Source organism: Gigantopelta aegis, chromosome 4, assembly GCF_016097555.1.
Source record: "Gigantopelta aegis isolate Gae_Host chromosome 4, Gae_host_genome, whole genome shotgun sequence".
NCBI lineage: Eukaryota > Metazoa > Mollusca > Gastropoda > Neomphalida > Peltospiridae > Gigantopelta > Gigantopelta aegis.
The window spans coordinates 58,765,671-58,788,036 of record NC_054702.1 but is presented as its reverse complement, the minus strand read 5'-3'; the positions used below and the strand labels follow the sequence as shown (position 1 = coordinate 58,788,036).

Here is a 22,366-nt window from a genome sequence, read left to right as displayed (position 1 = left end):
CCCCCCCCCCCCCCCCCCCAACTTTACCCTTTCCAAACGAAATAATATTTATTTGAATTTGTTGATTTTAACACGTAAAATGTGAAAACGTTCATTGTCTACTTTAGTATATTTTATTTTAAAAATATATACATGATTAATGTGCTACTAGTATACAAACTAAACTTTGAAAGTTCTACTAACACTTTATAAAATATCAATTCTGAAATAGGAAGGTACGACTGTCGATAATACGTTGTCAAGATCAAACCGGTTTTAACTACAGCGCAAGATTTCTCTTTTAATTTTTTGAGACGAACCCTACAATTTGAAATCGGCAAACGCACGTGTTAACTGAAACTGACAACAGGCTGTTGTTTGTGCTTTGCCGAGCTATGGCGGCACAGGCGACGAATCAAGCGTATACGTTTGACGATATCCGTTCATAGCGAACACACACGACTTTTTTAAAAGTGCATTTGAGCTTGTATTTCACATTTGTACATGATGTTATAATATGGTAACCAGATAATGTAACTTTAACACGACGCTGAAATCAACAACAACAACATGGCGCAAATTATGAAATTGTTAGGGGTGGGGAATTGATGCGTTATATTTAAAAAAAAATTTAAAAAGAAGAAAAACGCATGATTAGCTGGATTGAAGGACAATACTTAACTGTTTTCAACCCACTACCCCACTTATTTTGGCTTCATTTGTGTTATACTAATGCTAAAAATGTAAGCGCCTTAAAACAAATCTTGAGGAAAGGCCTGCATTCCCCACAGCTAATATACCTTACAATTTTGGCAATTGTAAATTCGTATTAGAGTTCCCCTACTGTTTTTTTGAAGAGTATATTATATATATTTCAGCAGGTTGAGCCTTTGAAGGCTTTTGGGAGATGCCTGATATAAAAGTACATCTTCAGCAACTGTCAGCTCACTTCTTTCTAAGCAACCAAGATGGCGTCCATAACAATGAAAATATAGATGCATATACAAATGTAATGTGTTGCACTACACTGGCCATGTTTGGGTTTTGGGGTGCTGAATTTAGAAACTCACGTGTCAAATATAAATTAGTCATTCCTTGACAACCTAGATGGTGTCCTCAGCAACAGAATGTGAAAATGTCCTTTGTAATGTTTGGGCGATATGATGCTGATAATCGCCTAGAGACCATGACATCGCTGCTTGGATCTTCAGATTATTAGCATTAATGTGGCTAACCATGAGGAAATTATATCATAACTGCGTATTGACTTTTGAAAAAAACAAAAAAACAATTTGTTGCAGACATGTAGCGTATGTAGCTGTGACTCATAAAACGGTGAATGTAATCGATTTAATGTCACTCGATTTCCACGGTCGTTTCACTCCCTTGCCAAACACAAAAAAACACCAAAAAAAAGCATCAATAAATGTTGAGCTGGCAAGTGACATTGACATCCATTAGTTAAATTGTACTGATGCATGCATTGGCGGATCCAGCGGTGGGTCAGAGGGATCCTGTACACCACCACCACCACCACCACCCCCGACATCCCCGTCCATTTTAAGAGCCCTTAGTCATTCACAATATACACACAAAATTCTTTCTGAGCATCTGTATTTCAAAAATTTCAAGGGAGCATGCATCCGAACCCCTCCCCTATCAGAGATTTCGCTCCCTTTGGGAGCTCGGCTTATTTGTATTCGACAGTGGTAAAGCGCTAGCATGATACGCGGTCGGTCTAGGATCGATCTTCTTAGGTGGGCTCATTTGGGCTATTTCTCGTTCCAGCCAGTGCTCCACGCCGTGATATGCGATGTCTGTGGGATGATGTATATAAAAAACATTCCTTGCTACTAACAGAAAAATATAGCGAGTTTCCTCTCTATGACTACATGTCAGAACCGTTCAACTGACTGGGGTTTTTTTTCTCGTTCCAACGAGTGTACCACAAATGGTCAATGGCCGTGGTATATCCTTTCCTGCCTGTTGGAAACTGCATATAAAAGATCCCTTGTTGCATTAGTAAAAATGTAGCGGGTTTCCTCTGTTGACTACGAGTCAGAATTACCAAATGTTTGACATTCATTAGCCGATGATTAATAAATCAATGTGATCTAGTGGTGTCGTTAAGCAAAACAAACTTTAACTTTATCCACAAATTCAAATTGTCCTTTTTTTAAATTTTGTGTCACCCCTCTTTACAATAGCCTGGATCCGCCCATTGTCCATCATTACAACTGTTCACTGTTCTCGATTAGGCTAACATTGTGTAAACTATTTTTGTCTGTAAGTATAGATTTTTTTAACACATTACCTACAACTTTTCGATGAAGTTATCAGCTTTGGCAAATGCAGCTTCTTTCTATTCATCGTGGTGTTTGCTACTTATGTACTAAGATAAAAAGGTTCAGCTATTTGGTACTTGTCCTTAAATAAAAGAAAACGCGTAGCCTTCAAAGCGAAATGAGTCAGTGGGCTTATTTGATGCAGCATCTGTCAGTATAAATAACAGCCGATTTTTCAATACAATAGGAAAGGTGTTACTGTTACAAGTAGCTGGAGGAGGTGGGTGTTGATTCATGCAAAATGCAGTAGTATCAAATTGATATATATATATATATATATATATATATATATATATATATATATATATATATATATATATATATAAAGAGGCGTGATTTAGTCAGTAGGTAGAGTGCTCGCCTGAGATGTGTCTGTGGAAGGAAGGAAATGTTTTATTTAATGACGCACTCAGCATACATTATTTACGGTTTTATGGCGTCTGACATATGGTTAAGGACCACACAGATATTGACGGAGGAAACCCGCTGTCGCCACTTTTCAATTAGCAGCAAGGGATCTTTTATATGCACCATCCCACCCCACAGACAAGGTAGTACATACCACGGCCTTTGTTACACCAGTTGTGGAGCACTTGCTGGAACGAGAAATAGCCCAATGGGCCCACCGACGGGATAGGTCGCGCATCAGGCGAGCGCTGTACCACTGAGCTGCGTCCCACCCCATACCTGGATACCCATACCATCGAAATTCAAATATATGTAGGCCTACTATCATGCATTCTGGCTGTGGAGGCGGCGTGACGTAGCCCAGTGGTAAAACGCTCGCTTGATGCGCGGTCGATTTAGGATCGATCCCCGTCGTTGCACCACGACTGGTATATCAAAGGCCGTGGTATGTGCTATTTTGTCTGTCTATATGGTGCATATAAAAGATCCCTTGCTGCTAATGAAAAAAATGTAGCGGCTTTCCTCAAAATTACCAAATGTTTGGCATCCAATAGCCGGTGATTAATAAATTAATGTGCTCTAGTGGTGTCGTTAAACAAAACAAACAGACTGTTGAACTGTATCATCGCCTTTCAATACCGTCTTACTTATAAGTATTTCACGTGCCTATATCCAATTAAGGTTCAAGCAAGCCGTCCTGGTGACACAGTCCAACAGCCTGGACTGCCTCTCCAGGACAGAAACGGGTTTGGACAAAAGGTGATGGCTTTATTTGATTAATTAGTGATCTATAATCGATAAATTAGTGGGTGTATTTTTGTTTAATGTAAATACGTTTATAGTCGTCGTTCTAAAGTTTTAAATAATTTGGAAGACAATTTTGACTGTCCCATACAGTGCAAAAAGGTAATGTGGGTGTGAATGATTTTTTGGCATGCTTCCATTAGAGAACTGTTAAAGCACGCCTGTCGTGGGCATAACCTCTGACTTCGCCAGAGAGTTCTGTACATGACAGGGAAGTGGGAAGTGAGAACTTTATTAACGTGCCCATATACAATTAAGGTTCAGGCACGCCCACCCCTGACTCGGCCTCTGGCACCGTCAGTGACCTATTCCGCGGCAGTAGAGGGACAGGGAAGAAAAAGGGTAATCTTGCCCACACCATTTAATTACTCTACGATGGTGTACTATATGATTTAATACAGGCAGATAATTATTTTAAATGAACAAGCAAATAATTAATTACAGTCACAATTGCAAGTATCTTTAATTCTAAGAACAATTAGCATGCTGATTGGTTGTTTAAGTTTCATAGCATCAACAGTTTCGCAAAACCTCAATAGGGTAGAATGCCATTTTCGTGTCATTCCTATCATGGATGATATGGTTTTAACAGACGCTTGGTTTATGGTGAATGCATAATGAATTTGTCTATGGTGTAGAATTCTAACAAGTAACTGTGCGTTATGATATAGACTATATATTTTAAAGGGGCAGTCCTGAGTGTACAACCGTTGTAAAATCTGTCCGACCAATAGAACCTTTTCGATGGCGTAACATACAAATTAAATACATTTGCTTATTTAAAATATCAGTGTCTGTATTTACAAGTTGTTTGTTGTTGTCCTAATGCTTGAAGTAGTCCAAACCGGTTTTACCGGATTTTTATATATATCACGAATTAAAGTAAAAACTAGGTGCTACAAACATTAGTAATCGACCGCAAACGCATTCGATATACAGACACTGGCATACTAAACAAGAAAATGTATTTAGTATTAAACAGTAGTCGCCAACAAGGCTGTTATCGCCAACATCTTAGTATGGCTTTAAACTCGGGACAGTCCCTTTAATATCGGTCTAGACATTACCAAGTAGTTTTTAAAAATTAATGTTTATTCAACTAGTGCAAATCCATTTCTGATTGGTTCTTTTTTATATAAAAATAATATAAAACAACGTTCTACTCGCGTATTTTCGTGATCAATATAATTACTCATCAGCCGACAACACCATTATGACAACAAGAAGAAAAAACCTAAATGAAAAATGCTACAAATGTTTCAATATTAGTTTTACACATCATCTAAATGTTTTTAATCTAGGCAAGGGCGAGTTCATTACTATGTGGGTGATGTTCATATGACGGAAGGCAAAACGTGGGCCGCCTTTTAACAGACTCTCACTGTCAGAAGATTACATTTGCATATCATGACATAGATATTAAATGTCTTGGAACGTTTTTCACTTAGACTGTAGATCGTTGAATGTTATGACCGATTGTGGTAATCTCAAAGGGATACGTGTCTGGGACCTTTTAAAAAACCCAATATAGGGACAGTCCTGAGTTTGCTGCAATTTTTAAGATGTTAGACTTTTTAACGACTGTAATTACATATGAAATATATTTTTCTGCATAAAATATTAGTGACTGTAAATTAAACGTGTTTCTGATCGTTCTAGTATTTGTACTAGGTTAAATTTCATTTTATTTCCTAAAATTGTTTTTAACGTACGTACGAAATTATTTGAAGACAAAATCCAGTTTGGGCTTCTTACAAATATTAAGACGATCAGAAATACAATGAATATACATGTACAGACAATGATATTCTGAACAAAAGAAAATATATTTAATGCGTATGTTTAGACGTTAAAAGATTTTACTAGTCGGAAACATCTTACAATGCAGGAAACTCGGGAATGTCCCTTTAATTTACACGTGAAAACAAATAAAATATTTCCGATCATATTGCTAGCACGAGGATGTACAAGAGGCATCCGCATCATGTTGGTCGCAAAGGGCTGTCACTGGGGTGGGGAGGGATCAGCCCCCACCCTATATCGTACCTTTTCTTTCCCGTATTTAAAGATTTTAACTAGATTTCGTGCTGATATTCCAGCATATACTCTCGCCATAACAATATATTTTTGTTTTTAATCCGTAGTGACAACATTCAGAAACAAGGAAATTATTCCTCATAATGTCATTTCGGATATTAAAGTGCAAGTCATGACATGGCCTAAATACTAATGGGGACGTTTGACATTTGGTTCGGTCGCACTTCAATCGACTGGCTGCCAGTACTACTGGTGCGCCGAGCGAGGACATACGTCCGGGTGTACTCAGTCGGTGCAAGCGTCGCGGGAACCAGTGCAGGCAGACTCGCTGATTGGCCGCTAATATGCATATGGTGCAAGGATACTCAAAAGATTCACAGAGTAGGTTCGCCCAGACACTCCCTTTTCCTGTACGAAATAAACTCGTCCCAAAGAGGATGAAATATTATAACCGTATTCGATACGTTGGCGTGAGCGAGATGAATTCTTCCAAATTTCGCCCCAACCTCGACTTTCACAAATGAACTAGTCCGATTGTTTAGTTAATAAACATGCATGCACTACAACTAGCACATTTTATGTGATCCATGTGTACTTGAACTTGAAACCAGTTTTTGCATGCCTATATCCACTAGGGTTCAGGCATGTCTCCCCCTGGTCCTATCTCTGGCCGGGCCAGCGGTTCGACCAGGGGGAGAGGGGTTGTAGACTAGGCGACTAATTTGGAAACTTACACTAAATCAGGGGATTTAACACTTTTTAATGTGTCTGCCAAAAAAGAGAGATAGAATGATATTTTAAGTTAGAAATATTTAGTTGACACAGTTTTTTTTTTTTGATCAGGCTTTCTAAACTTATATTTTCCCTATTATTAAATTATTTTTAAGCCCTGGAGGAAAGGTTAACGATTGGGGTGCGCATCGTGCCCAATCCAGATTGGCGATCCAACACCCAGGTGGAGTTTTTCACCACCAAGTCGGGCCGGATCCCACGGCGAGTGGCAGGCGGGCAGGGGAATCCATGTGTAAAAGTTTGTGTTATTTATAACGACACCACTAAACCACATTGATTTATTAATCATAGACTGTTGTATCAAAACATTTGGTATTTTTGACATGTAGGTTTAGAGAGGAAACCTCGCTACATTTTTCCATTAGTTATAAATATGACTTTAAAATATCCATACTAAGTTAATATAAACTAGTCTATAAATAGAGAATACTATATGAATGCCCGATAGGAAGGAAATGTTTTATTTAACGACGCACTCAACACATTTTATTTACTGTTATATGGCGTCAGAGGAAATCCGCTGTTGCCACGTCATGGGCTGATCTTTTCGATTAGCAGCAAGGCATTTTTTTATATGCACCATCCTACAGACAGGATAATACATACCACGGTTTTTGTTACACCAGTTGTGGAGTACTGGCTGAATGTCCATTACATACCATTTTCATGTTACAACGAGTTGTTTTAAAACGTATCTGACAAGCGAAAGCGAGTTGGATACATTTTTAAACAACGAGTTGTAAGATAAATGGGATCTGACGGGCACGTATGTAGTATTCATTTCTTATGTATCCTAAAAAAAGAATTTTTAAATAAACTTAAACACCTTTTTTTAATTAAAACCTATTTACGGCCCTAGCGCTTGTAGTCAATTTCAATTGAGCCTGTACGTCACTGAGTGATCTATTTTGATCATGCCGTTTTTTTTCATTGGATGGTTTGGCATTGACGACCAGCAGGCCTGGTGATTATAAAACTTTTAGAATCTAGACTCGAGACTCTAATAGAATTGTATGCGTGTGACGTCATTAGAGTCATTTATTAGCACGGGCCCTGGTCATAACCTAGGAGCAGCCAGTCGTATCTCCTTAAAGCCGCACACCCTAGTTCCATCCAGCGAAAATAAATTATAATTTGATTAATCTACAAACCTGTAACACACTTAGATCACGTTTTTATCAAATGGAGTGAAAAAGCAGGTTTTATATCGATAAATACCATGGGAATCCCCATGTCCCAATTGCTTGAAATAATTTTGAAAGTTAGTATTCTGATGTCACCGGTAGATGTCGCTCGAAGCACAACAATGCCTACGTCACGACAAATTTCACAGACTTGGGGTGCGTTCGTTTCACCTCTCCTGGACATGTTCCAACTGTTCTGTCCTGGTTGTATCCCCTCTCCAGATATCGTAGGACTTAGCAAAATTATTGGTTTTAAGGGTCTGTAACGTTTTGTATGGAGACATTTACTTGTCTGAACTTTATTGTTACTGAAAATGTTCACGAACTGTGAAGAAAAATCTCACAAATGAACAACAACAAATCGGATGTTGATTGCGCGAACCGTGCACGAGAAAACAAACCGAACCAAAATGATAACGGTCACGTGATATACCAACGTCTGTGACATTGAAATGGAAATATCCCCTCTAAAAATAGATTGGACCTCGCTTGCTTAACGGTTTTTTCTCTCGACAGCACGTCTTGTGAAAAAATGCAAAAAATTAATTTCGTGGTTTTACAAACATCAGGATTACCAAAAGGCACTTCAGGTGAATGGAAATGTGTATTCTAAATAATAAAATGTAAGTAAAGTGCAATTTTATTTGTGAAAAATGGGGTTTAATAGCGAACAACAACGCCGTAATGGTTAACAAATAGGCGTAACTAGGGTGTGTCCCTTTAAACTGTTCTCACACGTATATGTGTTAACAGTATGTCTTATCAAAAACAACAAATGATGTTCTCAGAATCTCACCAACGAATGTGTAAGAAAACAGAATAACAACGAGCAAACCAAAAATACCGCATGTTTTAAATATATATATATATATATATATATATATATATATATATATATATATATATATATATATATATATATATATATATATATATATATATATATATATTAATATATGTGACTCAATATTTATTTTAAAAGTTTAACGTTAATTTTAATTAAAAGTAATATATCTTAGCTCAAACGTTCCTTCAGAGAAATTTAAGAAAACATATTTGTATATTATTTTATGTTTAATTTATAGTCATTATAAAACGAACTATGCTATATTTCTTTAAATAGCTGAAGGAAAAAAGAAGAAAAGAAGATGAAGAAAAAATAAGAATAAGTCATGTCATAGTTTAATTTTAATGTATTTGATTAAAGTTGTAAAGTTTGTTTTGTTTAAAGACACTACTAGAGCACATTGATTTATTACTCATCGGCTATTTGATGTCAAACAATTGGTCTTTTTGACACAGACATAGAAAGAAAGAAAGAAATGTTTTATTTAACGACGCACTCAACACATTTTGTTTACGGTTATATGGCGTCAGACATATGGTTAAGGACCACACAGATATTGAGAGAGGAAACCCGCGTGGCTACTCTTTTCGATTAGCAGCAAGGATCTTTTATATGCACCATCCCACAGACAGGGTAGTACATACCACGGCCTATGATATACCAGTCGTGGTGCACTGGCTGGAACGAGAAATAACCCAATGGGCCCACCGAGGGGGATCGATCCCAGACCGACCGCGCATCGAGCGAGCGCTTTACCAATGGGCTTCGTCCCGTCCCCGACACAGACAGAGGAAACCCGCTACATTTTTCCATTAGTAGCAAGGAATCTTTCATATGCACAATCCCACAGATGGGATAGCACATACCACGGCGTTTGATATTCTAGTAGTGGCGCACTGGCTGAGACGAGAAATAGCCCAATGGCCCCACGGACCAGTGGGCACGGTTCCGGGAACGTGTGAACATCCTCTCAAGGGAGGGTGGGACGTAGCCTTCGCTTGATGCGCGGTCGGTTTGGGATCGATCCCTGTCGGTGGCCCCATTGGGCTATTTGTCATTCCAGCCAGTGCACCACGACAGGTATAGCAAAGGTCTTGGTATGTGCTATTCTGTCTGTGGGATAGTGCATATAAAACACCACTTGCTACTAATGGGGAATGTAGCGGGTTTCCTCTCTAAGACTATATTTCAAAATTATCAAATGTCTGACATCCAATAGCCGATGATGAATAAATCAATGTTCTCTAGTGGTGTCGTTAAACAAAACAAACTTGTTTTCTAATGAAACCCATCTACCGTATAACATAAAATCCAGTGCCTTATCAAAGTAGGGCTCGAGCACACTGTATATTGTAAAGGACAGAAAAGAAATATAATTTTGAAACATATTGAGTGCTTTGGTTATTTATAGCAGTATTATCATTCGAACGGAATTATTTATAGCAGAGACGAGGTCTATGGACAATACACAAAAGAGTCTTCATTAATGTGACAAATATTGCTTTGTACTTTGTGTCTGGCTTTTAGGCCAATTGGTCTACGTTATATATTACAGTTATGACTTGCAGATACGGGATGTCTTGGGACAAGTGCACCTGCACCAGTTCAAACAAGGTTTGGTGACGTTGAAATATTAAAGGGACATTCCTGAGTTTGCTGCATTGTAAGATGTTTCCGACTAATAAAATATTTCTACGATTAAAGTTACATGTTAAATATATTTTCTTATTTAGAATATCAGTGTCTGTATATTCAATGTGTTTCTGGTCGTCTTAATATTTGTAAGAAGCCTAAACTGGAAATAAAATGAAATTTAACTTAGTACAAATATTAGAACGATCAGAAACACGTTTAATATAAAGCCACTAATATTTTATGCAGAAAAATATATTTGATATGTAATTACAATCGTTAAAAAGTCTCTGTTAGTCGGCAAGTCTGGCCATCTAAGAAAAATATGCAGGCTTGGTCGCTGTGGAAATATCACTTGATAGGGGGAGGACCGCGTTGTACCCCCAGGCGATATTTGGATTTTTATGATAAATAGCTAGGGTTTTAGAGATATCGGGGAGAACCATAGGAAGGCTCCCAGGGATCGTTGTCCGTCCGGACTGGTAAATATTTTATTTCTGCTCTGTGTATAACCTTGATGTGATTGATGTGACTTTAAATATTTTAATACTGTATTATACCAATATTATTTAAACGGTGCTGCCGGTAATCTGACGCAATAAACTGTAGGCTCACTGTCTAATATATATAAAGCTTAACCAGTCATCCTAGAGGACCTAGGTAAACTGTAGGTTATTGTCTTTATTGTGATCGGTACCAGTATTAATTCTGTGTTACAAGGTTACTGAATGAGTAGTTAAGGGTTAATTAAAAATTAACCAGTTAGGAATAGAGTTGTAATTCCTTTATTAATTAAGTTCCCCTGGCCGCGTTTCTCAATTATTACACGTTACTGAATGAGTAGTAAGGGTTAATTAAAAATTAACCAGTTAGGAATAGAGTTGTAATTCCTTTATTAATTAAGTTCCCCTGGAAGCGTTTCTCAATTATCACACGTGTGGGGGTTGTGTCACGGTGAAGTGATTACAATATTGTGTAAACTAGACACCTAGAGATTAACTAATTAAGTGATCAGTTCTGGGTTGTTATTATTTGTTGTTGTTAATTAACTACTGCGGCAGTACATTTGTCAGCGTAGGTTAATACAGATTCCAAAGTGTATTGTGTTTTTGTTGTGTTTTCTAGTGAACTAAACGTGCTATAATAATATATACTTTATATAAGATCTTATCTCTGATAATACCTAGACGAGCCACGCGGGTTGAACTGCCCGTTACAGAGAGATCTAATAGATATACAGTTAGGAGAGATATTTGGATAATCGTGTGTTTCATTCAGTTATGGGTATTATAGGATCCCCGTGACAGTGCTCTAGTGGTTTCGTTAAACAAAACAAACTAACTTTTTTCTCTTTCATTCGTTTATTACTTTAATCATTTTCTTCATTTGTTAATTTATAATCATTCATCCATATATTGCACTAATTGCAAGAATCTATAATATTTAATATTTACAGCAACAACGACTGATTCCATTCGGCTAATTTTGAATAAGTAGTTTACATTTCACCTCACCTTTATCATAAGAAATATATTTTTAAATCATGTAAATACTAAATGTTTATCAAAATTTTAATCATTTTACCGTTCTCGGTGGTGTCGTGGTTAAGCCATCGGATATAAGGCTGGTTGGTACTGGGTTCGCAGCCCGGTACCGGCTCCCACCCAGAGCGAGTGTTAGCGACTCAGCGGGTAGGTGTAAGTCCACTACACCATCGTCTCTCTCACTAACCACTAACAATTAAAAACTAACCCACTGTCCTTGACAGACAGCTCAGATAACCGAGGTGTGTGTGTGTCCAGGACAGCGTGTTTGAACCTTAATTGGATATAAGCACGAAAATAAGTTGAAATGAAATGAATTAATAATTTTGAATCTAAAATACTCTATTCACATACAACATATTAAAACACACACACATATTTTTAATAGTGATATCAAATATTTTAGTTTATTGACTGAATTTTGTCATTTTTGGAACATCTCTTTAACAAAAAATCCTTCTGTGCAAGTAAATACTTCACAGAATGTAAAACTAACGCACTACTTTTTGTGCAGAATATACAGAGAATAATACATGAGTGGCCGTTAGATACCATTTATCTCACAACTCGTTGTTTTAAAATGTATCTAACGAGCGAAAGCGAGTTTAATACGTTTTTAAAGAACGAGTTGTGAGATAAATGGTTTCTAACGGACACGAATGTATCATTCTATTTGTTACATATCCTCAAAAACCAGGTTTTAAGCAAATTTTAACATCTTTTTCGTTTTCGACTAAAAGTTATTTACAGCCGTAGCACGTGTAACACGTACGTGTGTTAACAACCCATGTGTTATCAAAAATAATGCATGGTGTTCTCATAAACGGGTGTTTAAGAAAGTTCTTTAGAAAATATCTGTAGGATTAAAAAAAGGAAAATAATTTTCTAAACTATTTTCCGGAATCAGTAGCATTTTGTCCTTGTTGCGCTAGTTCTGTTTTCAGTTTGTTGAGCGCAGCCATTCTGCGTTCACGCCATCTTCTACGCTCATCGAGTTTGTCCAGAGGAACTTTTTTCACCAGTTCGTTCTGTATCTGCTGTACCAATTCTCCCTCCATTTTCTCTGGAGGTCCAAACGATTGCTGGACACGATATATTATGTCGCCATAGCGGTCACAGTAGTTCTGAAATCCTGCGGATTAAACAGACGAACATATTTATTTATTTATTTTATTATTTAGTCATTTATTTATCTATTTGTTTTTGCTTATTTTTGAATTATAATACTAGTATTAGATTCTTTGCACACTGTGACATGCCATTTATATCTGAGTGTGTTGTTACCCACAAACTGAAAACAAAAAAAATGCTTTTGTTAAAGGGACATTCCTGAGTTTGCTCAATTGTAAGATGTTTCCGACTAATAAAATATTTCTACGATTAAACTTATATTAAATATATTTTCTTGTTTAGAATATCAGTGTCTGTATATTCAATGTGTTTCTGGTCGTCTTAATATTTCTAAGAAGCCCAAACTGGAGTTTGTCTTCAAATAATTTCGTACGTACGAAAAAACAATATTTATTTTATAAAATGAAATGTAATCTAGAACAAATATTAGAACGATCAGAAACACGTTTAATATACAGCCAATAATATTTTATGCAAAAAAATATATTTGATATGTAATTACAATCGTTAAAAAGTCTCTGTTAGTCGATAACATCTTTAAAAATGTAGCAAACTCAGGAATGTCCCTTTAAAATGTTTTTTAATAGTATAACATCTTGACGATTACAAAGAGAATATTCAGACCCGTAGGAACGATATCTGGAGTGGGGTGGGGGGGGGGGCACAATGTCCAGTGAGTGGGTCACAGCCTCAAAACGTAATTTGCACCTACCCCCACCTGCATTTCCGGTTTCTACGGGCCTGATATTTCTAAAAGACTCAGCGTTTTCCAAATTCTGGCTTGCGTCAAACGGTCACATCCAATAAATGCATTGAGCTTCGTTAGAACATTAGAACAACTAACAATAAACTCGATAAAGCAGAAATGAATATTCTAAACAAGAGACTATATGTTTTAACTTGAAGTATTGTACAAGGTTTCAAAAGGAACACGCACCTTTAATGATGGGCGATTATTTAACATCAAATGACTGGCCTCGGTGGTATCGTGCTTAAGCCATCGGATATTAAGGCTGGTAGGTACAGGGTCCGCAGCCCGGTACCGGCTCCCACCCTGAGCGAGTTTTAACGACTCAGTGGGTTGATGTAAGACCACTTCTCTCTCACTAACTACTAACAACTAATAACCAACCCACTGTCCTGGACAGACAGCCCAGATGGCTGACCTTAATTGGATATAAGCACGAAAATAAGTTGAAGCGACAAAAATGGAAACACCAAAATGCCATTGTTCCCATTTTAAAAATTTAAACATACTGATAAAGAAACTATATTCCATTATCAAATTAAGAATATTAAATTGTTTTACCCTTTAACATCATGTAAATAACGTATAATCTATTATCTTTAGCATTACACTGGCGTAGGAAGCGGGCTGCAAGGGGGCATGTCTCCCCCCCCCCCCCCACCACCACCACACACACACACTTTTCAGATATTTTGCTTTATATTTGCTTTATAATAGTGTAAAAGTGTGTAAATATAAGTGTGCCTCCCCCCCCCCCCCCCCCACACACACACACTTTTTGGCACCTTCCTACGCTACTGCATTACGCTTGTAACATTTCGGTGAACATAAGCTGTTAGCGTTTTAAAGTAGAATTTATTATCACAAACATACATATAGGTGTTGGAAGCGGGGGCACAGGTGGCACCACCAATTATGAAGATAATAAACCACCTGTTCCCCCTCAACCCAACATACCCCACCCTTAGGCGCCAAACTAATACATTACTGGTCCCTCGTGTGCTGGCATCTTCCGATGCTTGTGACATGTAGGGCGAAACCATTTGAAAACGAATGAAATAACCCGGGTCAAAATGACTTCGAGGGCGTATTAACCTGGGACGTTGATCGATCGAGTTGCAGGTTAATTACGACGTGGGTTTTTTTTTACTTACCGGCTTCGGTGGCGTCGTGGCAGGCCATCGGTCTACAGGCTGGTAGGTACTGGGTTCGGATCCCAGTCGAGGCATGGAATTTATAATCCAGATACCGACTCCAAACCCTGAGTGAGTGCTCCGCAAGGCTCAGTGGGTAGGTGTAAACCACTTGCACCGACCAGTGATCCATAACTGGTTCAACAAAGGCCATGGTTTGTGCTATCCTGCCTGTGGGAAGCGCAAATAAAAGATCCCTTGCTGCCTGTCGTAAAAGAGTAGCCTATGTGGCGACAGCGGGTTTCCTCTAAAAAAATCTGTGGTCCTTAACCATATGTCTGACGCCATATAACCGTAAATAAAAGTTGTTGAGTGCGTCGTTAAATAAAGCACTTCTTTCTTTCTTTGTTTTACTTCTTTTTTTTTTAATGATGACACCGCGAAGGAGATACTTATTTTTCACGGTCGGTGACAACTAATAACTGCTATTACCGTCTGCGTTTAAATGAGCCGTCTGAAAAGGTCCCATGAACGCGTATCTCGGACCGATGCCCTCCGATATCGTCTTGTTACAGCCGTCAACGCTTATGACACCTTTCTGAAATAAAAAGTTTGTTTTGTTTAACGACACCACTAGAGCACATTGATCTATTAATCATCGGCTATTGGATGTCCAACATATGGCCATTTTGACACAGTCATAGAGAGGAAACCCGCTGCATTTTTCCATCAGTAGCAAGGGATATTTGATATGCACCATCCCACAGACAGGATAGCACATACCACGGCCTTTGATATAACAGTCGTGGTGCACTGGCTGGAACGAGAAATAGCCCAATGGGCCCACCGACGGGGATCGATCCTAGACCGACCGCGCATCAGGCGTGCGCTTTACCACTAGGCTACGTCCCGCCCTTTCTGAAATAAAATAAAAATTCGCGTTTAGGACTTGCACATTTGGTCTAGGATCAGTCTCCGACGGTAGGCCCATTTGGGATACCAAAGACCGTGGTATGGGGTATCCTGTTTGTGGGATGGTGCATATAAAAAAATCCTTAATTTCTTAATAACTAACAAATGTATTGGGTTTCTTATCTAAGACTATATGTCAAAACTACTTTAAATGTTTGACATCTAATAGACGATGATTAATAAATTAATTCTGACATGTAAAGTTTGTTTTGTTTAACGATACCACTAGAGCACATTTATTTATTAATCATCGACTGTTGGATGTCAAACATTTGGTAATTCTGACATATAATCTTAGAAAAGAGGAAACCCGCTACATTTTTCCATTAGTAGAAAGGGATCTTTATTATGCACTTTCCCACAGACAGGAAAACACATACCACGACCTTTGACCAGTTGTGATGCACTGACTGGAACGAGAGAAAAACAAATAAGTTGAGTGGATCCACCGAGGTGGTTTGATCCTGCGACGCAAGCACCTCAGTCGAGCACTCAACCGATTGAGTTAAATGCCGTCCCTCTTCAGAGAAAACCTCCAAGGACATTTCAAATTAAATACTAGAAATCAATCATGACCTCATTGCATGTCAGTTAAGTGCTGAAGTAATCGTCATCAGTCGAATGGATAAGAGTAGCATGTGTGGCTGTATCGGGTTTCATCTTTTTTTCTCTCTCGACGAAATATCGAAAGAAACACTCTCATATCATTCATTAAATAATCGTATATTAGTGTCCTGGGGTGCCGATAATCAATATTTCTCGTTCTAGCCAGTGTACCACGACTGATATATCAAAGGCTGTGGAATGTTGTGGGATGGTGCATATAAAAGATCCCTTGCTACTAATGGAATTTTTTTTTAGCGGGTTTCCTCTCTAAGACTATATATCAAAATTACTAAATGTTTGACATCCAATAACCGATGATTAATAAATCAATGTGCTCTAGTGGTGTCGTTGATTTGGGTTTTTTAACTTTAACCGATAAACATATATTTCTTTTCTAAGCTAATCCAGTTTGAAGTTAAATCGTATTTTAAACTTTTATCGCTTAGTCCCTATGCCATGTTTTGTTCAATGGCAGCATATGCTATCTTTTTGTGTAGTGAGTATGTTGAAAGGTATCAGTGCAAGTGAGTGCGCAGGTGTGTCACGCACTCATGAATAGAGAGTCACTGCGCTCTGTTTAATTTTCCTACAATGTTACATCTTACAAAAAAAAATGCTGTTTTTTTTTATAACTCGTGTGTTACTAGTTGTACATTATTCTTGTTAGGGTTTTTTGGGTTTGTATTACAACTGGTGTGTATGCATTCGTCGTAATATAAGCTTGTGTAATCAGGCGCTTCTGGAGGGGGGTGTTTGGAGGAGCATGACTCGACCCTCTGCTCCTATAAACTTCGGTCCCCACAGTCTAGACACACACACACCCTCCGCCCCCCCCCCCCCCCAGCTGCTAAAATTCCCGCACATTAGTCTGATAAGTATTCTCTGTGTAAGGGTAATAACCACAATTAGCGCGAGTAATGCTAGGCTCAGACTTCCAACTGCCACGACAAAGTTGGCCAACTTTCTGTCCTCATGACTTCTACGACTGTCCAGTTGCAAGTCTTAGCGGTCTTACAAGTCGATTTTCATTGTAAACAAATCCTACGCCCGCTTAGTTGTTAATATGTGCGCACCCATATATAACTAGGGAGTTGGGGGAATTACAACATAACCGTCAAGTTGGCCAACGTCGTCGTGACAGTTGATAGTCTGAACCTAGTATTAGATGCACATCACCTTAACAAGTCTGTAACATTCGCCCACGATCGCAAATTGCATCCGGTTTAGAACAAATCCTGGAATTTCTTTCTTTAACACGATTGGAGCCTGGCCGATAGCAACCATCAATTCTCGAGTTCTCCCCATCACTTCCGGTGTTGTCCATGGCGCTGGTACAAGTTCCACAGCACGAGCGAAAAATGGAGGATTTGTCTAAAAAAACACACAACGTAATTGATTAAAATGGACTTGTTCATATATTATTGTGTAATTTTTTTTTTTTATCTTCCTTCAGTTTAAAACACGATGAATGCAAATAACACACACACAAACGCATACACACAGTGGCACGCACATACATACGCGCGCGTGCACACACAAAACACACACAAATACACACACACACACACACACATACGCAAACACACACACACATACGCACACACACAAACACACACACACAAACATACACGCACATATGCACACACGCATACGCACACATACACACACATACGCACACACACACGCACACATATGCGCGCGCACACACACACATACGCGCACACACACAGCCACAACCAGACACGCGTGCAGACACACAACCACATAGAAACTCTCACACACGCATACATACATCCATACACATACATACATACACAACCCCATCTATCTTTCTATCCACATATGGGTACAGACCATTTATCTACCTACCCATCCAATCATCAATACATAAAATGCATGCATTAACCCATCCAAACATCAAACAATCCATCAATGTATGTCATCCATCCATCCATCCATCCATCTATCCATCTATCCATTCATTTATACACGCAACACACGCACACACACACACACACACACCAGATATATATACAGTCAAACCTGTAATCAGCGGTCACCTGCCTTAAGCGACCACGTTTTTCCCTCCCAAACGATTTATAATGTGAATGCGACATGTCATAAGTTGATTTATAGTCAACTGTGAAGCACACATCCGTTGATTCGCAGTACAGACGGTAAAATAAGAAACAACAACAAAAGTTTTAAAGACTATATATGTGGCAACCTGTAATCAGCGGTCACCTGTCTTAAGCGCCCACTTTGATCTACTCCCTTGTGTGACCGCTTAAGACAGGTTTGACTGTGTGTATATATATATATCCACATCCACATCCACATCCACATATAAATATATTGAGCTTACAAGACGCGTCAGTGTAAAATGCATGTTTTACCGGATGGACAACAAGAAAGTTGTGTCGATGCTTCATGTCTTTAGACAGGGCAGATGGCAGCATGGAGCTGGTGGAGCTGCCCACTATGGTGTTATCTCCAATATGTTTGTCAACATCAGCAAACAGTTGGAGCTTCAACTCCAAATCTTCGAATACACATTCCTACAAATAAAACGTGGTGGTTCTAAAAAGAGCTGTAAATTGTTTTTCATTGATTTCCATTGTAATACACAGATGTAATGTTCCCAAAGACAAAGAAAGTCACATGTAAATACACACACACACACAGAGAGAGAGAGAGAGAGAGAGAGAGAGAGAGAGAGAGAGAGAGAGAGAGAGAGAGAGAGAGAGAGAGAGAGAGAGAGAGAGAGAGACAGAGAGAGAGAGAGAGAGAGAGAGAGAGAGAGAAGAGAGAGACAGAGAGAGACAAGAGAGAGAGACAGACAGACAGACAGACAGACAGAGACAGAGAAAGACGGAGAGACTGAAAAAGGGAGATATGCCCACATACATACTTCATGGGCAATACGCACAAGTGTTTCATCATTATGCAAATGTGTGAATACGTGTCACAAAGCATGTTTGTATGACTAATAAGTGATTAGTAAGACTAAAACACGAATGATGATACCATGTAATAGAGACGGAATCTTAGAGACACGAGACCAAGTTATAATTGTAAGTTCTTTTACAATTTTTACTATCTTTCAAATACTGTAAAAGATGAACACTCGATTAATTGTATTTATGTTGTTGGTTTACGCGCGCGCGCGCATGCGTGTGTTGCTTGTGTGCGTGTGTGTGTGTGTGTGTGTATGTATGTATGTATGTGTGTGTGAGGAGGGTCGATCCTATATTCCATAGCCTTCCAGGCGACCACTGTCTCACTCACTTAATCCCAACCCTCAGCAAATTAAAGCATTACGCACGACTTCACGATTTCCATACCTGCACATATATAGCATCATTGACGCATGCGTCGATAGTGTCTGCCTTTGATATCCGGTCGTACTGAACTTGCACTGGAAGTGATCCTCGCAGGCAGTTCTCCTTCTTCAGATATTGGAGTAGCTGAAGGATCAATTCCTGGGCCTTCGTCACATTCTCTGGATTGACGTCATACAATGAAACCTTGAAACCGGCGCTGGCAAACAGTAAAGCCCAGCTCTGCCCGATCTGACCACTGAGGAAGTGAAACGAAAATATAAGGTCTCTAAATAACTAAATAGCTTACGCGTGAGTAGCTGTCCTTTCATTTATACTCTAAATGTAGAGTGAGTGAGAGTGAGTGAGAGAGAGAGAGAGAGAGAGAGAGAGAGAGAGAGAGAGAGAGAGAGAGAGAGAGAGAGAGAGAGAGAGAGAGAGAGAGAGAGAGAGAGAGAGACGGACATACAGAGACAGAGAGGCATATATATATATATATATATATATATATATATATATATATATATATAATATATATATATATATATATATATATACAGTCAAACCTGTCCTAGCGGCCACCTGTAATCAGCGGTCACCTGCCTTAATCGGCTAATTTTTTCCCTCCCAAACGATTTATAATGTGAATGAGACATGTCATAAGTTGATTTATAGACAACTGTGAAACACACATCCGTTGATTCGCAGTACAGACGGTAAAACAAAAAACAACAACAAAACTTTTAAAGACTATATATGTGGCAACCTGTAATCAGCGTAGAGAGAGAGAGAGAGAGGGGGGGGGGGGGTAGCTAGAGATAGACAGATACATGTAGAGAGAAACAGGAAGACTGACCATCTTTATATAAAACAGTTGATGTTGTTGCTTCATCGCTATCTTCATACATAATGGTGGATCACATCAAGTCATCAACACCAACAGGAGTGAGTGAATGCAACCAACACCCTAATCCATATTGTCACGAGATTAACCGTGATATTGACATTCAATCTCACCTTATGACATTCAATTTCACCTTATGACATTCAATCTCACCTTATGACATTCAATCTCACATTACTGACATTTAATCCCACATTACATCCTTGTCCTTTAAACAGACATTACGATGCTAACAGTAACTGGAATTTCGTCTACAATACCAACTGTTCTCTTCTTTCTTTATCTCAGTATACATTTTTTTATTAGCAACTGCATCTGTTTTTTCGCTGACTGTAACAGAGGTGCATAACTCGGCATAAGCCACCTTTACAAGTAACATCAACACAGTAAATTAAACGTCTGGGGAGCTGCTCACTTACAGAATAGTGCTGGAACACAACTCACCTTCCAATTATAGCGATCCTTTCGTCCCTGAGAGGAGTACCACTGGAGGCCATATTGACACTGTAGATTAATTAATTGTGGGCAAGGTCACACTAACCGCCTGCTGGCATATATATAATGTGGAAAGATAAAAACTAGTCCGAGAGATAAACACTTTACAGGGACATCGGCAATGTAGGTTACGTAAATAAAAAGTCATTATAATTTCAGTCATAAACAGTATACTTATTGCACATGTGTACGTGGAGTGTGCCAAACTGGGGGATGCAGTAAAAACATGTATTAGGTTACACATAAACGTAGAGGGGGTGGGGGGTGGGGGGAGGGGGTATTCGTCTCTCAAGTTTTGAAGATTATGCATGCACAGTTATACACGCGCGCGCGCATACCCATTTAAAAGTTTGTTTAAACATCGTCTAAAGAGGAAACCCGCTAATTTTTGTTCCATTAGTAGCAAGAGATCTTTCATATGCACTTCCCCCACCACCACAGACAGGACAGCACATTCCAAGTCTTTTGATATACCAGTCTGTGGGCACTGGTTGGAACGGGAAAAAGCCCAATCAGAGAATGTTTTCACTCGTGTGATTCCATCCTACGACGCAAGTACCCCAGGCAAGGCACTAACACAAAGTCGAAAAGCGAAACATTATAGCTGGGAGAGGGACGTAACCCTGTGGTAAACAGCTCGCCTGATGCGCGGTCCGTCGTGGATCGATCCCCGTCGGTGGCCCATTGGGCTAGTTCTCGTTCCAGCCAGTGCATCACGACTGGTATATCAAAGGCCGTGCTATCCTGTCTGTTGGATGGTGCATATAAATGAATCCTTGCTACTCGTGGAAAAATGTAGCGGGTTTTCTCACTAAGTCTAAATTACCACAAATCAAAGCACACACACACACACACACACACACACACACACACACACATAAGCAAACACACGCACATACGCACACACACAAACACGCACACATACATACGCACACATACATACGCACACATACATACACATACACATACGCACACATACGTGCGCACATACACATATTTATAAATCAGTGTGCTCTTGTGGTATAGCTGGACCCTTAATTTGCTAGAATTTCAGTCTGTAAATCGTGTCAGCAATACACAAGCTGGATGCAAAAGATAGTTTAAAATCAAAAGGGTACAGTGTATGTGTTGTTTGGGTGCAGTTTTCTTTAATAGCATTTATACATTACGGACCAAAATTTTGGTGTTTAAGAATGTATATACATGTAGTTACCATAAAGGACCTAAAGAGGTTTTGTAAATTCGGCCTTAAATATTCAGCTGAACCCACTGTGTAGTTGATCACTATCACCATTATTGAAACTGCCAATAGTTTGTATTGTTTGTCAGTAGTGCAGCGATGTATGTGTGTGTGTGTGTGTGTGTGTGTGTGTGTGTGTGTGTGTGTGTGTGCGCGCGCGCGCGCGCGCGTGTTCGTTCCCGCGGATTTGTGTGTAGTATCTCTCTCTCTCTCTCTCTCTCTCTCTCTCTCTCTCTCTCTCTCTC

The 22,366-nt window shown here is 39.0% G+C and overlaps 1 protein-coding gene across 1 annotated transcript; it reads right to left on the bottom strand.

Moving 5' to 3' along the window:
• Window positions 1-12,265: 12,265 nt before the first annotated feature.
• On the bottom strand, window positions 12,266-20,987 carry LOC121372142 (lambda-crystallin-like). The gene is made up of 6 exons (XM_041498410.1): window positions 20,831-20,987; window positions 19,507-19,741; window positions 18,559-18,720; window positions 17,339-17,533; window positions 15,077-15,182; window positions 12,266-12,704 (listed from the first exon to the last, which is right to left on the bottom strand). Exons 1-6 carry the CDS (start codon window positions 20,881-20,883, stop codon window positions 12,463-12,465), a joined length of 993 nt encoding a protein of 330 aa, XP_041354344.1. The 5' UTR covers window positions 20,884-20,987; the 3' UTR covers window positions 12,266-12,462.
• Window positions 20,988-22,366: the final 1,379 nt, after the last annotated feature.